This window comes from Hippocampus comes, unplaced genomic scaffold, assembly GCF_001891065.2.
Source record: "Hippocampus comes isolate QL1 unplaced genomic scaffold, H_comes_QL1_v1.1 scaffold17, whole genome shotgun sequence".
Lineage (NCBI taxonomy): Eukaryota > Metazoa > Chordata > Actinopteri > Syngnathiformes > Syngnathidae > Hippocampus > Hippocampus comes.
Genome location: NW_017805002.1, coordinates 1,864,494 through 1,880,445, shown reverse-complemented (window position 1 = coordinate 1,880,445; position 15,952 = coordinate 1,864,494). Strand labels below are relative to the sequence as shown.

The 15,952-nt window shown below is 44.1% G+C and overlaps 1 protein-coding gene across 2 annotated transcripts in view; it reads left to right on the top strand.

Annotated features, from left to right (window-relative positions):
* magi3b (membrane associated guanylate kinase, WW and PDZ domain containing 3b) overlaps positions 1-15,952 on the top strand; it is a 135,148-nt gene that overhangs the window by 92,290 nt on the left and 26,906 nt on the right. For both annotated transcript variants that reach the window (XM_019857626.1, XM_019857632.1), the window contains exons 4-7: positions 5,893-6,099; positions 10,036-10,198; positions 11,162-11,241; positions 12,419-12,476. In XM_019857626.1, the coding sequence (XP_019713185.1) occupies positions 5,893-6,099; positions 10,036-10,198; positions 11,162-11,241; positions 12,419-12,476 (508 nt within the window). The remainder of the gene's footprint in view (positions 1-5,892; positions 6,100-10,035; positions 10,199-11,161; positions 11,242-12,418; positions 12,477-15,952) is intronic.

Below are 15,952 nucleotides of genomic sequence, written 5' to 3'. Positions count from 1 at the left end.
TGTGTGTGTGTCCACGGGTAAGGTGCGCCGTTGGGTATGGGCTTGTTGCGCCAGATTCTTCCATCAGTCCGTGATCCCTGTGATAAACCATTTGTCATCTTCTTCCAGAAGGTGTCAAGTAAGCTGTCAGCCCAAACTTTGACCTGACAAAAAAAAGAGGAGTAAGAAGAACCACGCGACGCTTAGATTGAATCTGTCAGGAAATTAGTGGTCTGCAGGTCGATCTCAAAAAGTAGATCAGGGTTTGAATGGCCGATGGAGTGCAGTCAACCTCCTCACATTTGTGATTCCAAACCACTGGTTTGCCTACATTGATGAGTGATTGATTGATGAATTTTCTGACGTGGTAAAAAGTGTGGGAGGCCACACAAGTTGCCATCCAAAGACTAGAAGCGTGTGCTTTTCTGTTAAGTCGGTTATGTACCGTGCAATTTTAACCCCTTTCAGGGGCAGCGTCTCATGTTACAGGTTATCATTATTGATGCATGAAAGGGTTAAGGCTATGGTAGTGTATAAAGATAATTAGAAGTGCATGGAATGCTATTAAAGGGTTTTGAATTGATAGTTAGTAGTACATATGACAAAACGGATGGCATCCAACATGCATCTCGCCTCAAATTGGAAATTGTTCCCCTTAATTACATGGGTTCCATGACCTTTTATTTATGACTCATGTGTGTTACACCCGTCTCATTTATTTTATAATTTGCTCACTATTAGCTTTGTTGCATGTACAGTACAACATTTTGTCGTGTTTCTTGACCTGCCTCATGTTGCACCCTGCGGCAAGCGAGTGGTGATTTGTCTTCTTTAGCAAAGCGAAAGTGCCTCTCTCCTAGGTGAGACTTGCAATCCCTACACTATTAATATTGGCCGTTGTAATTTTACCATAAAAGATATCAATTATAGGGTTCTGTCAGTTTTTTGGGTGGGAAATTAAACTATTTTTGGTCCTGATTGGACCCGATCCACCGCAAATAGTCGGTGTCCACTGTATCCCCGTGTGGAGTTGCCATGTTCTCCCTGAAATATCCCACTGGATTCAAAGTATGTATAGAACACCCGGTTATTACCTCTGCATCGTTGGTAGGTGTGTCATCCGTCCCAACAGCCACTTGTTCAATGAAGCCACCCTACACGTTATGTAACACTAAGCATTGAATGTACAATCACCATCTTTTGGGAGAACACCAATTTAGTACTTTAAAACAACTATGAATTGTTCTTATTAAAAAAAAAAAATCGGTGTAATTTTGAGATCAGTGTTTCAGTGGCATCTAAGGTTGAACGCGTTCATCGCTGATGGTGGTGTTTGGAAACATACGACACTTGGCAGATAAGTTTGTGTTAAAATTCTGTGCGGGTGCACTCTTCTCTGAAATGTAATGACAGTCTCAGGGATGGAGATGCTCCTCAGCGAATTCTAGCCGTTTTGTTTCGAACACTAATGTTCCAATTTAAAACTGCACAGCTACAGTCAACTACAGTATTTTTAAAAATGAATTGAGGCCACTCCGAGGGTGGGTGGCTCGCGGCCCACCGGCTCCCCATCCCTGGTATAGAATGTAGGGACACCTAGCCTAGATGTACTGTTCTTTTCACTAAACATTCTGCGGGTGGGCAGGTGTCAGTGTTCTCGGTATCTCTGCGGAACACTTATCTCCTTTCCGGCCTTTTTCCTTCCCACTAAAAGCCAGTCAGCACAAGCTTGAGCTGCGAGTGTCGAGCTCTCTGCACTCCAAGGCGGAGTGGAAGTAATCGCATTAAGGCACTGCCTCTCCATTTCCTCTCTCCCTCTCTTTCTCTCCTTTCTCCAGTGAGCTTGGCTTGGAGTGCACTGGAAAATAGAAAAATAAACAAGGTCAGACGGGTTTTGTCACAGGTCAGCACAGTTAGAGCACCCCGTCTGGAGAGCCTGCCAATTGCCTTCACTTTGCACTGACTAAACTGTATTCAAGGTAGCAGGCTAATGGGGCTCCGAGATAACCGTAATAGTTTCGCTAATAGTCTCCAGTGACTTGCCAGGATGCTCATTATGTTAATAGCTCATGTATAGCGTTCTTTTTTTTTTCTCACCTCCGCTTTTATAATCGTTGTTCATATGCATAATTTCTCTTAAATACCCTCTTCCCTGCTCTTTTATTAATCACTCTGACCCTCTTAACAGTAATCATTGTGCCTGGCAAGACGCGATTAGAGGCAAGGGGAGGAGGATCCTTTTCAGGGTGTTTGTTTGGCACGCTCCCATGTACTGCTGGGCCAATGGCAAGTACAGCTGGTGTTACTCTGACAACCAGGGGTGGAGCCAAACTTCACAGAAAACTGTTCTTAAATAAAATAAACAAATAAACAGAATGACATGAGGAATTTATCAATGTATACAATTTTTTTACTTTAACTGGCATTGCTCTTCCAGCTACAGTGTGTGTAATATGTGGTTAAATCAGACTCTATCAATTTTATACCCAACACAATATTTGCTGCAGATTGGCCAGCCGGTGGGCAGCCCACCTGAGAAAGTGATAGGAGGCCCGCAACAACCGGGCAGCTCTCGTCCTGTCTTGTTGGGACAGGGGGGCAGCAGCAAGGACACTCCTGCACTTTCAATGTTTCTGCAGGCCAGGGTTGCAAGGGCCCACCACACACAACAGACGATAACGGCCCTTTCCCCACAAATTCGAGGGGGGCCTCCCTAGCGTAAACAGCCAGCACGGTAAGCATGCCAAAAGCAGGGGGCACTGATGAGCCCTCTAGTGGCACAGCCAACAGGTGTCACCCGACACGAAATAGACAGCTATAAGCCAAGGGAAGGTGGCATAGATGCCAATAACACAGCAAGAGGCCAAGAGTAGAGCAAATCTCCCACGTGGGAAGCTGTAATGCCGCAGGCAGTGAAGAGGACGTGCTCGCTCTCATCACTAGATGAGGCACACAGCGAACCACAAGGCAAGTCTGCTGGAGGAAGGCGGCAGCAAAAATGCCAAGAAAAAGAGACAGAGGGAGACAACAGAAAGCCCGAAGCTAGAAGAGGGGACAAGAAGGAAGAGGCCAATCAAGACAAACTGCCGGCAAAACATGGCAGCCGTAGCATGTAAGAGGCACCGCTACACTCAACAAAGCGGGTGCGAGGATGTCGCAAGTAAATGCACATAGCCAACCACAAAGCAACTCCGCACGGACGCTAACGCAAGTAGCTGCTATCCAAGCACACAAAAACACAATGCAGCAAACGCGATAAACAGCAAAATCGTGATGATGCAACAAAAGAAGGATCTATCTCGCCTTACGAAGCATGGCCACACAGAGCAGTGAGCAAACAGAACATCACCTCGGCAAATACAAAGAAAGTCATCACGAGGTTGAAACCAAATATGCAGCTCCGATCTAAACGGTCGCAGGCTCACAACGACGAAAAACAACCAAAAAGAAGGAGCAACTTTGTTCCGCGGGGAAAAGCAGAACACAGTGGCAAGCAAGCCATTGCGCGAGAAGGTTCTGAGAGACAGCCTTCTGGCTGCCACGCCCTGGGTCAGCCGGGGGTCACTAATGACATTTATTGGTATGCATTCATGAGCTGCGCCAACGGGAAGGTATATTTCCTGCTTTAGGCAACGCTCCTGATTGTAACGTCTTGTCAATGGCTCTACGACCAGACTTTTGTCCTTCTTCAGGGGAAACTGAAACAGTGGATGGTTGCAGAATCAATGTTTGCCCTTGAGAATTTTCATCTATTGTGTTTGGACTTGATGTCAAACTTCACTCGGTGAAATATCGATTGCGATAAAAAAAAAAAAAGAGAGAGATTTGAAAAATATTTGTTCAATCATACACAGTTAGCTTGCAAATAAAATGCTAACATTAGCCAAAATCATCCACTCTGTTATGGTCAATAAACCCTGTAAACAAGCTTCCATACTTTTCAGGAAGGGGGGAGGGGTTGTTTTTTTTGTTTCATGAAGGTCAATGATTTGAAATGTTTGTTATATTGGTCGTATTATGACATGAATGTTCGGAGTGGCAAACCATTTGAAATAAATAGTGATGTATTTGAGGACTATTTATTGATGGTGAAGTGTCTCAACGCTTGCAGGTACAGACAGAAAACATCTGATGGAACCGGCGTGTAACCTACTAGCACCTCATTAATCACAAAGGTAGCGTGGCTGATGAAAGTCAGCGTGACGGCAGATTAGCAAGTAGCATCCTCCATCTCTGTTCGCCATCTTCGCGCCCACTAATGAAGCTGTCTCTGACTAATGCGAACAACCGTGTCAGTTCGCAAACAGCAGGTGGACTGACTGGAGAAGCTCTCTCTCTCTTGCATCCATCCTTCCATCCATCATGTCGCGGTTTCTGGCATGCGCATTATGTGCAGCCACAGAAAGAAAATACTTTTTGAAATGTTCTATTTTAATGAAGATTTAAGTGTTGGAAAATATGTCTCCAAGGCCGATGTAGGGCAATACTCCAGAATTAATTATGTCATCATATGCGACCTGAAAACGAGACACCAGAGTTTTGCCACAGGGCGTCTGAACATAGCGCTGCTGGGAAACCGGGGGACCGATGCAACGGATGAGGGTTGTAAGTGACTAGAACAATAAGGTACATGAGTTCTTGGAGTAAAGTTCTTGAGGATTGTTTGGGGAATTTGGAAACCTCGTTGTGGAGTCACCCTCTGTAGATGAGATGCAGGGTGGGAGCGTTGTTTTATTATGTTTGGATGTGTTTGCGTTATGTCGAGTGTGTTTCACTTTTTGCGGACCTGGTCTGGAATGTAAACCCCGCAATGGAGGGTGGGGGTGGGATTAGTGTCGTGATGTATGTTGTGGATGTGTTTTTGTTTTGGTGGTGAGAGAGTTCCCAAAGAGTCTCGTAAGTCAAGCTTCTACTGCCGCCCATCCATCCATCCATCCATCCATCCATCCATCCATCCATGCATCCATCCACCACATCCTATATCATTTTGCTTGGAGTTGGAAAGCATGCAAGCTCACCATATTTCAAGGCTTTCCGGCAGAGATGTACATGCATGCGGTTCTAAAAAGATGTGATAAACACCGCTCTTAAGGCCTTTCACGTTGGCGTGCTCCTTGTTAAGTCCATGAAAAGATTCTGCTCTCGTGCGCAGCTGCATCAAAATGCGATTTTTTTTTTTCTTCAACAGAGGCTAATTAAATTGCATTTCCCAGTGGTGTCACTCCCTATTCTTTAATTAATCTCATTAAAAATTGTGATTAAAGCGCAGCCGACTCTTATTCGCCCATCATTTATGGGATGGAAATACTCAACCTTGTAAATGGATTACCTGCAAATAAATGGAGGTGGGTGCATCCAGCAGCACGCCAGTGAGCCAAGCATCCTTATTTTTCTACACTTAGATAACCCCGCATCTTACGCCTCACTTCTGTTATCTGACTAAATATTTGTCATGTGTAACACAAGGTTTTCCTTCATTAGGAGGGAAACTGGCAAGCTGAGAACATAGCTAATTGCCGTATTCAATGAACAGTGTAATTAGTCGGTGGCAAATTCCAAGTAGAGTGATTTTAATGTTACATGAGTCACGAAAGCCCGGTGGTGCGCATCTCATGAGGAGGAGGTGTGGGGTTAAGAGACGTGGAAAAAAACACACTTAGGAAGATATCTCATGAGGAGGAGGTGTGGGGTTAAGAGACGTGAAAAATACACGCTTAGGAAGACGCTTGTCGACGAATAAGCAATCTGCATTTGTATAATTCAAGGTAACAAGGTTGGTCCATAACCTGTCTCTCTCTTGGCCACATGTGCAAAGCTGTTTGAGCATTCAGCATTTATTCATATCCTGAAAATCCATCTCAAGGTCCATTTACGACTATCCTCAGAATCTTGTTCATTTCACTCTTTGTTAAGGCAACTTCTACGGGACCCCAAAACCCCCGGCGGAGCCCAACCTTGTGCAGCCTGACTTGGTAGACCAGGTCCTGTTCGATGAAGACTTCGGCGGAGACCTCCCCCGAAAGCGCACCACCTCAGTCAGCAAGATGGACCGCAAGGACAGCGCCGTGCCCGAGGAGGAGGACGATGACGAGAGGCCACCGCTGGTCAACGGCTTGCCTGGTGAGTCCGTGTCACGCTAAATCAATAGGCCTTTTTTCACCATATTGTCAAATCCACGTCCTCAGGCAAGCACGAGCGACGCGGTGTCAGTGTAACTGTCGGACTCCGTCATCTTTGTGGAAAGAGATCTTTTTGCGGCTTGTACATGGTCTGAGACGTGAAACGCATTTTGGTCAGACCTTAACGTTTTAAGCGGGTATGCACACATCAGTTGATTGATATCTATCTATCTATTCAATGTATTTATTTATTTATTACTTAATTTTTTTAATGTGATGGACACGGATATATTGATACCAGTAGTGCGGTGCCTTGAGATAGACAACTTGGGAATGGAACACTTTATGTTTGCGGTAAATTCAAGTCAAATCACTTTACAATAAGCAGCAGTTTGCAGGGAAACCTTGCGCATCAACATGAAACAATGCGTCTTTCCGCAATTGGGTGCCGATATGGCTGTATTATTTTTTTGTATTCATTTTTAGAAAAAGAAAAACGCGAAACACTGAAGCCGCAAAGCTTGAAGTGCGAAGTGGCGAGGGATCATTGTACACAGCTATGGTAAAACAGGCTTTTTTTTTTCTTGTATTCATTTTTTGCTAGTTAGCATATTGTGCTTACATCTAATTTCACAGCAAACACCATTGTATGAGGAACTATTGTATAGGTAAAACAGAAAAAAATGATTAAATAGATGAAAAAAGTCATTTTTGCATTTTGCAATTTGATTGAATGCTGCATATATCGTGCCAATAAAAAAAAACCTCAAATGCGGCACGGCAATGATTTTCCACCACATTAATTACCAATTCAGGCTTGGGGGCGGTACGTGTTCTACTGCAAGACCTTATGACATTGATAAACCAAAGCACAATTTTGTAAAAATCCAATATGTAGCCTCTCAGATGCGGCATGCTCTTGTGCATTAAAATGCCACATAAAAGGCAAATACCTACTTGGCACATATCATGCAAAAAACAGTTGGGCCACTTTCTAATAAATAGAGCTAGAATATACTTAACAGAGCAAATATGCTAACATGAGGACATTAGTGGCACTTGAACATGTACTTGCATTCCTCTCTGGACTAAATGAGTCCACTTTAATTCCTAAAAGTGTATTTCTAAGCACTTTAAGTTGCAGGTTGACCTGCTCACAGTTACTGTATTGGCATTTAGTAGTTTCATACTTTCACCCGTTTATGCAAATAAAAGTATGATGAAAACACACATTGGCATGTGTTCAACCTTTGCAGAGATACCTTTCAAAAGGACACCCATTTTTCTCTTCACTTTGATGTGACACTCGTACACACTTGTGACAGCTCCTCACACTGAGAATGCAGTGGATATTGTCAAATGAGTCTCAAGTTGAGCATGACACCCTGGCTGTTCGAGTGATAGAATTCAGAATAAAACAGCGGGGGGGATATTCAGCTGATTTTGTTGTTTTTATTTATTTGTTGCCTTATTCTAACAATGAGGGCTCACGCTGCTGCTGCTTGCTCAGCTGCACCGGGGATCCACACAAATCCAGTATGTTTAGCCAAAAGCTTGCTCATATTTGAACCCAAATACATACACGCAGAAACAAAAAAAGAGAGCTGCACCCGCCCAGATGCGCTGGATTGCTTTTTATGGCCACCAAACGAAAGCGCTGCTTCAACCGGTGGCCCGTAGCTCTCAGGGAGGCCATAGAAGGGCAGAGTTACGGTCGAATTGAGAAGGAGGTTAATGGAAAATATGAGCGTTAAGTCTCTCTACTCTTGACTTGTAAGCGTCTCCCCTTCCTCTCCCCACAACCCTTCCGTGGTCCTTCTGTAAAGTCTGGCAGGGCCTTCGCCCCGCTGTGACCTCAACTGGCCTCGTTGTGTGCCGGCTTTCTCTCTTGGGCCCTGAAGCAGCACAGTTCAGTTCGGATCGGTACACTGTGATCTGCCTTGGAGACTGGAACATTAGTGTCGGCTCTGTCGATAGTCTGCTTGTGCAATCATCCAATCAACAAACTGCAGATAGAGTGATAAGCTTGATCATCCAGGAGGGACTCGCCGTTGAGTAGTTGCTCCTCCACGTTGAAAGGAAGCCAGATGGGGTGGCTCCGGCATATGATTCTGATGCCTCCTGGAGGTCTCCCTGGTGAAGTGTTCCGGGATGAAATGTCCCATCAGCAGGAGGCCAGGCCAAACGGAAAAGACCATGTCTCCCGACTGGCCTGGGGATGCCTTGAGATCCTCCCGGAAGAGTTGGAAGACGTGGCTGTAGAGAGGGTAGTCTGTGCTTCCCTCCTCGAGCTGCTGCCGCAAGACCCGGCCCTGGATAAGTGGTCAAGTAATGGATGGATGGATGCTTTTGCCTGAAGACCACATTTCGAGTTTCAGGGGAAACCAACATGATAACATGAGAGCCATCTTCATTCCTGTTACAAGTCACGCCTCTTGTTTCAGTCCTAAGTGCCTGGAAATAAAAGCTAAACAGTTGATATTTTGATGTTTTTGTTTTTGTTTTGTTTTTCCAAGATGGCGCCGCCGAGTAGGCAGCCGTCAGCAAGTGCTTTTCAAGAGCCTTGCGGTTTTTGTTGTTTTTATATTGTTTTGTCTTTTGTTTTGTTACATGGTGTTGTTGTTAGGTCGTGTGGACCTGATGTGGATTGTTTTCAGCATTTTGGCCACGACATTCGTCAAAGAAGAAGAATCTGTGCTTGGTGGTTGCACCTTCTCGGCAGCACGCGTGTACCAGCACTGATTTTGATTGGGAGGAATGTCGGCGCCATTTGACTGTCGTCGCTGCCCCGCGGGGCGCTTGTGTTTTGCACCTATAATGGGCAGCATTTTCATAGTCCTGCTTTGTTCAGCGGAAAGGTCGGTGCTGTTGGACAGTCTGCGGCTGAATAGATGCATGGCTTGAGGAGCCGTCGATGAGAAGAAAGGAGGGGCAGCACAGAGCGCCGATGTGTATGTGGAACTGGGAGTCGCCGCTTGGAATTGAAGTGGATTTACATGGGACAGGAGATGAGAGCCAATCTCTTTTTCGATAATGGACGCTACAGCTTCTTGTTGCTTTCAAACTTAGCTAGTAGCAGACGTGTGCCCATTTTCAGGGTGACGTATTTGATCCACTGGTGAAAAGGACACTTTGATTCGCTTCTCTTTCATCTATAACTGCTTCAAACAACAAAGTGTATGCAGGAAAAGTGGTTAAGATTGCACGACTGTTTGTGTCTTATGTGTTGTTGTATTATTTTGTCATTTTATGTTAAGTGTTCTTTTGATGGTGGCGCGGGCACCCGCAGCGGCTCCTCTTGTTGTCTTGTCTGGTTGAGAGCGAAGAAATTTCATCTGTGCTGTATACAGCACATTTGACAATAAAGTTGTACTTGACTTGATGTCAAAGCCACAGAAAAAAAAATAAAAGAATTGGCCTCAATTTACCAATCCTTTTAGAAGCCAGTGTGTTTTTACGCCAGCTTTTCACGCAGTCTCTCTGTGTGTGCTACATGCAAAGGTGAGGATGATCCTTTTATAAAAGCTTTTGGAGTGTACGGGGGAACGACGAGGGCTTTTATTGCACAACAATTGTTTATTGTTAAATAGTTCCTCATTAAAGAGAAGGTGTAGTCTGTCAACAAATGGAGGCAATATAAGTATACCGAGAAAGCCTGCCGGGTCCAAATTGCTTTGGTTGTGAAGTATTGTATCTGTCATTGCTGCCCCGCCCCCCCACACCTCCTAGTGGAGGGGTTTCCACATACATGTAGGCATAAGATCTAACAGTATGTGCACATGCAAATGCGAAGCAGTCCCGGGGCAGTTAAACATGCGCCAGCAGATGCATGTGGACGATGAAGCATGCGGCCCTTCCTTTTTTTGGAAGGGATGCTAACAGGCTAACTTAGTTCCTACCTCTGATCACCTCCTGCTTTCTGCATGGCGTCGCACAGAGCACAAAGCCGACTGGAGACGAGCCGTGCCCAGCTACGCCCAGTCCAGCAGCACCATGGACTTCCGCACGTGGAGCTCGCTTCCCCGCGATGACAGCCTGGAGCCGCTTCCGCTCAACTGGGAGATGGCTTACACTGAGACGGGCATGGTCTACTTCATCGAGTGAGTTGCGCTTGACAGCTCTTCACTAATTATTATTTATCAAGTTGTCCTGGAGTATTTTGTTGCTGTCAGGACCAAATCCAATGCTCCATCAACACAGTGTAGACTAGGGATGGGCAACTTTAATGCTGGAGGGGACCACAAGTTTTCATGACAGCTACTGGGGGGGCCACATAGGGCCATGCATCTTCTAGCCAGATGTATGACAAAATTCCATTTTATATATATATAAAAGACTTGACCGAACACAAAATAATTTTTACGTGGGCTTTATTCCCGACTGAACATAGAGATGTACAGCGTTAATAAGATAAAACACTGAGATATGTTGATTGGATTCTAAAAGATCTAATAAAAGTATCTAAATCGCCAAACATTGAATAAAATTGAATTGAAACTGGATTGACATGACCATAGCCCAGCCCAAATCTGAAAACGGGCAGGGAGAGATGGCAGGAACAGGAGATAAGACAGAATTGTCTCTCTTACATTGTTGTTAAACAAGTTTCAAAACTGAAATTGAAATACATGACTCAGTATTAGTGGGCAACACGGTGAAAGTGGCTGGCTCTTTTGCCCCACTGTTCAGAGGTTCTCGGTTTAAATTTTGGCTTCTAAAAACCTTGCGCATTTCATTGAAGACTTGAAAGCGTCCATAAGCGTGAATGGTTATTTTTCTATAGGTGACCTATGAATGGTTGGTGACCAGCATAGAGTGATTCAGACTCTCTCGCCCAAAGTCAGCTTGGTAGGCTCCAGCTCACCTGTGATCAAAATGAGGACAAGCACAAGTGAAAATGAATGGTTGGAATATATCATCCCTCCTTTGAAACAAAATCTTGAAAAAACAGTACGAAAACTTTCAAACGGTCTTGTTCCTAAATTTTCGGAAATACGGTCCATTGCATGTTTTGGCTGTGGTCGCCCCTCTTATTGGTGTCGTCTGCTTTTTGTGCTCCGCAGTCATAACACCAAGACAACCACGTGGTTGGATCCCCGCTTGGCCAAAAAGGCAAAACCCCCCGAGAAGTGCGAGGATGGAGGTATGTATAGATGGTAATCGTCAGTGTCATCATCAAGTATGCGCCACTTCTCAGAACCAAACACTGTTCGCAAATGCTAATACTAGACATCCAACAAAATTCATTGCTGCTCTCTTTACCTTATGGCTTTGATGAGGGGTTTCATCTTTCTCCGTTCAAATGAATCACGCTTGTGTGTATGCACCCCTGACTGATTTAACCCAAGTATCGGCACATTTTCAGAACACAAGGTTTATTTGATTGTTTAATTTTGACCTTCATGGGCGGAGCGGCACTACGGAAACATAACCACTTGTACTGTATATATGGCATTAAAAGGTCAGGTAGACCATAGAACAAATGAAAGCTATTTTATTGTTTCCAATGGAGACAAATACGACAAGTGTCCCCAGATTGATTGTGCGCGGTTTCCATAGAAAAGAGAGTCATCCATCGATTTTCCAGATGAGCTGGTGACCTATCCTAGCTGACTCAAGTGGCGGGCTGCACCTTAAACCGGTTGCTAATGTAGATGAATTAGAGTCTTCATTCAGTCCAAAATGCATGTTTTCGGAACATGGTCAGAAGCAAAGGTAGAACGTGCGAACTCCACACAGGAAGGCCTCAGCCGAGAACGCAAAACTGCGAGACAGTTGTGCAAACCACAATTCCACAATGCTGCCCTACGAGAATAAATTGGGTAGAGATTGTAAAATCAGCCTCATGTGGTATCATGTGTTTGCTCCACATGCTTTTTCCCAAAGACCACAAACTCATTAGTTAGGCTTGAATGTCCAAATAAGACAACTAAAAACCAGTTTCCTCACGTGAGTGCAGTTTGATGAATTTGAATTCGCAAGATGCTAGTCGAGGCCTTAAATGCACCCTGAATTTCAACCAAACCAGTGAGCTTCTCCCAGCCTGTTTTTTTTTTTTTTTAAATGGACTATTTCAGCAGGCTGAAGGAAAGGGAGCTCTCTGAAAAGCTTCCTCTTGCATGAAGAGCTCCTTTCTCTCTCCCATCCTTTGTTCCCTCCTTCTGCCTCATCTGTTCATCAGGGGCTTTGCATCCAAGCCCACTTGCTCGAAATGTTCTCTAAATGATCTCGGGCTGTTTCCAAGTCAAACAACATGAGATCCTGATGATGCTTGTTTTCTAAACACGGCGCTCCTGTCTCCCTCCTCTCCCTCTCTGCAGAATTACCTTACGGATGGGAGGAAATTGACGACCCACAGTACGGCACATACTACGTAGAGTAAGTCTTATTGATTCATGCCTTTTTCCCAGCACGCCAGCGGGCTCGGTAGCAAACAGTGTGCTTTGATGCGTCGCTTCCTTGTAGATGCACACAGTCCATTTGAACGGTGAAGTGTGTACCATGTGGCGTAGTAGTGTACATTAGCCATGCACCGGCATGCATCAATATACTGTCTAAAAATAAACATGCTTCCAGCAGGAGCCTCCTTTTTCTATTGTCATTTTACGATTTAACTGCACTGTACTACCCCAGCAAAGATTACACATGCACATGTTCTGCTTCTCTTGCACTACATGAGTACGATTGCACATTGTATGTTCAAGAAGTTATATATTCATCGTATTTTCCGCACTAACAGGCGCACCGGATTATGAGGCGCACCTTCAATGAATAGGGCTCTCTGCTGTGCGCGGGTGAGCGCGAGCACGTACGCACGTGGTTCAACCAGTCAGCGCCGACACAACCCACGTCACAGATCAAAGAAGCTTTGAACAAACGACAACAGCTAAACTAGCTTAGCTGTTGAGTGGCGTTGCTACAGAACGGTCAAATGTCAGTAAAACCTATTTAATAAAGCAGCGACACAGTTCACTGAACCAACAGCAAGTTATAACATTGACTCGATAACATTGAAGTCTCTTGCCGCTGCTCTATTTCCGTGTTCAGCGGCGAAACCGATCGCCTTAAGTCTGAACTCTGCGTTGTAAGCATGTCTCGAGCCATTTTGGGGTCGACATATTACCTTAACTCATTCAATCCCAGCCATTTTCACTGGAGCAACCCCCTCAATCCCAGCGTTTTACTGGATTTTGACTGATCTTGCAAGGCCCACAGAATATTTGGTTCTAATGCTATATAAACATGGAGCCTATCAAAATAAAGTGTGGACTCTCTTCTTTCAGCAAAAATCATATTTTTCCATTCTTTAGCAATCGGCATTACAAAATGGCTAAGTTTCATGAAAATGGCGATTCCTGGGCAAACAACGGAGAAAAAGAGCTTTGTGTAAAAGCATGCATTTCAAGCACGTGAGGCACCACTGCTACCTACTGGTCGCTTTTTTACATGATTTACAATGCAAACGGCTTATTCTCATTCACAGATTGCATCAGACCCTCCTCCTCTCTGACGCAAAAAAAAAGACTTAGACGTACAAGTACGTCCTTGGTAGGCGGGGCCTAATTTTAAAAAGACATCTTGTGGAATGAAAGAGTTAATAACCATACAGAAGACGCATCGGATTTTAAGGCGCGCTGTGAGCTTTCAAGAAAATGGAATAGGTGTGCCTTGTAGTGCGGAAAATACGGTACGTGTGCACATGTATTGTGCAAATGTACAACACAAACTATGACAATATTGCCAGTGATTCTCAAAAGTACGGTGTGTGTGCTCCTAGTGGTATGTGGGCTCCCTCTTGTGGCACATGAAAGAAACACCAAATTAAAATTTCAAACTTGTGTAAACGTTACGGTCATGGTTGTGCAGAGACAATTGGAAGAGCAGGTGCTCAAAGTAGAAAAGAGGTCACGTGGAACTTTTGTAAACTTATTCTTATTGTGGAAACAATCTAAATATAACGTACACAAAATGCTAATTTGTGGTCTTTCAATATGAATTTATAGCTACTATTGAACAGCTGGGAAAGCAAACCGAGCTCTTTTTATGTAAAGGCTGGCGCTCAAGAGAATGGACAGGGATGTCGCCGTCAGTTTGATTTTCTTTTATGCTGGGAAGAAGCTTCAAAAACATTCTCAAAAACCTGAGAGTACATTACAGGCTGTTCTCATCCTCGCAGCGCACAGAAAATGGATAAGGAGCATAAAAAAAATAATAATAATGCAAACCTGAACGTGTGGTACAATTTACTGAATGCAGCTCCAAGCTGTCTCGCATTGTCAATGCACAAGCAGTAAATGAGCACGATTTGACGGCACAGCAGCTGATAATTTGGATGCCCAACACAAACAAGGTCAGAGAACCACCCTCCGCCCTCACCACTTCTGCTCAATTTTGACAAAATGTGAGTTGTGTGCAAAGGTCATTTTGTCCTGCCTTTGAAATATCTTATAGCGATCTGACATCTTAATATTTACCACCAAAGACCATAAGAATATTCATCTTTTGTGTCATCTGATCCAAAGAATGTCATTTGAGGAAATTCTCACATTTACTGGGCGAGGTAATGTTCTTAAAATCCTTCTTGAAGATTATTATTTAAAAGTGAAGCATCTCAACACTTTTGCCAGAAATGGGAATTCCTTCCCTGTGACAGAACGGTTCAACCGTCTGTCCCAGACGGATGACCATTTTTGGGATGGAGGAGTTTTTTTAAATAAAAAGGATGGCTTAAGCAAGGAAGGAAGTGGGTTTTTGTCCGTCCCTTTAATCGTCCTCCACCGGGTTCAGTATGTGGGAGGCATTTTCATACTCACATATTGTAGATGCAAAGCATCACTCATGTCACTTTTCACTTCACATATTTTATATTATAAAATAGAACATATTGAAGCTATGATTTATTTAAAAAAAAAAAAAAAAACGTGACTATTAAACTATGACTATCACTATTACCATTTAACTTAAATTGATTTCCGGACAGATCAAGTAACATACCGATATGGTCGAACTTGTGCGGGTCCTACTGCCTTGTGCACCACATACGCTACACGATTGCGTGTGTATGACTGCACATACAGTATACGTATACTTCCTGAGTATCCCCCTTTATATTACACTCATGCTAATGCACATGGGCCACTGAAATACTATTGCAAATATCCACTTCAACATGCACATCACATACCACAAATTGACTCCACTGTTTCACAAGTCGTGTTTTTCCATCAAGTATGTGCACCACACACAATGCACATGGACGACACGTTTGTAATTCAGCATTCGGTCCCTCGGGTACATCATTTGTATTCCTGCACACATACACACATGCGCGAGTCCACGTATACCTCACATGTGCGAATAGAAATGTGTATTGCTACACATGAACCTCAAATGTACTTTTTACAGACCGAAGCTGTATATGTATGTGTATATTGTATATAAACTGTAACACGTATCCCTCACATGTACTATAGCACGCAAATATGATTGCTTACATATACAGGACAATACGAATTACACATACTGCATATACTGCACCCAACATATGTTCTCAGTGTACTCCACTAATATACGAGGCCAAGTCACCAGCAGTCCAAGCAAGTGAAGTCATTGCCGTGCTCCAGCAACATTCCAGGCCCCCATGTGATCAGTGTGTTTGTGTGTCATGGGAGGTTAATGTTGAAAACTAAACATCAGAATTCCTGTATGCGTCTCGTTGCGTCCATCACGAGCATGGATGCTCCTGCCTCATGTAAAACGCCGCGAGGAAGATCAGATGATCAGGAGTCCTGCGGTGGTTGAATTCAGTAGCCTCCCCTGCATTCTTTGTGGCAGGTCTGTTTGTCGACATTAGG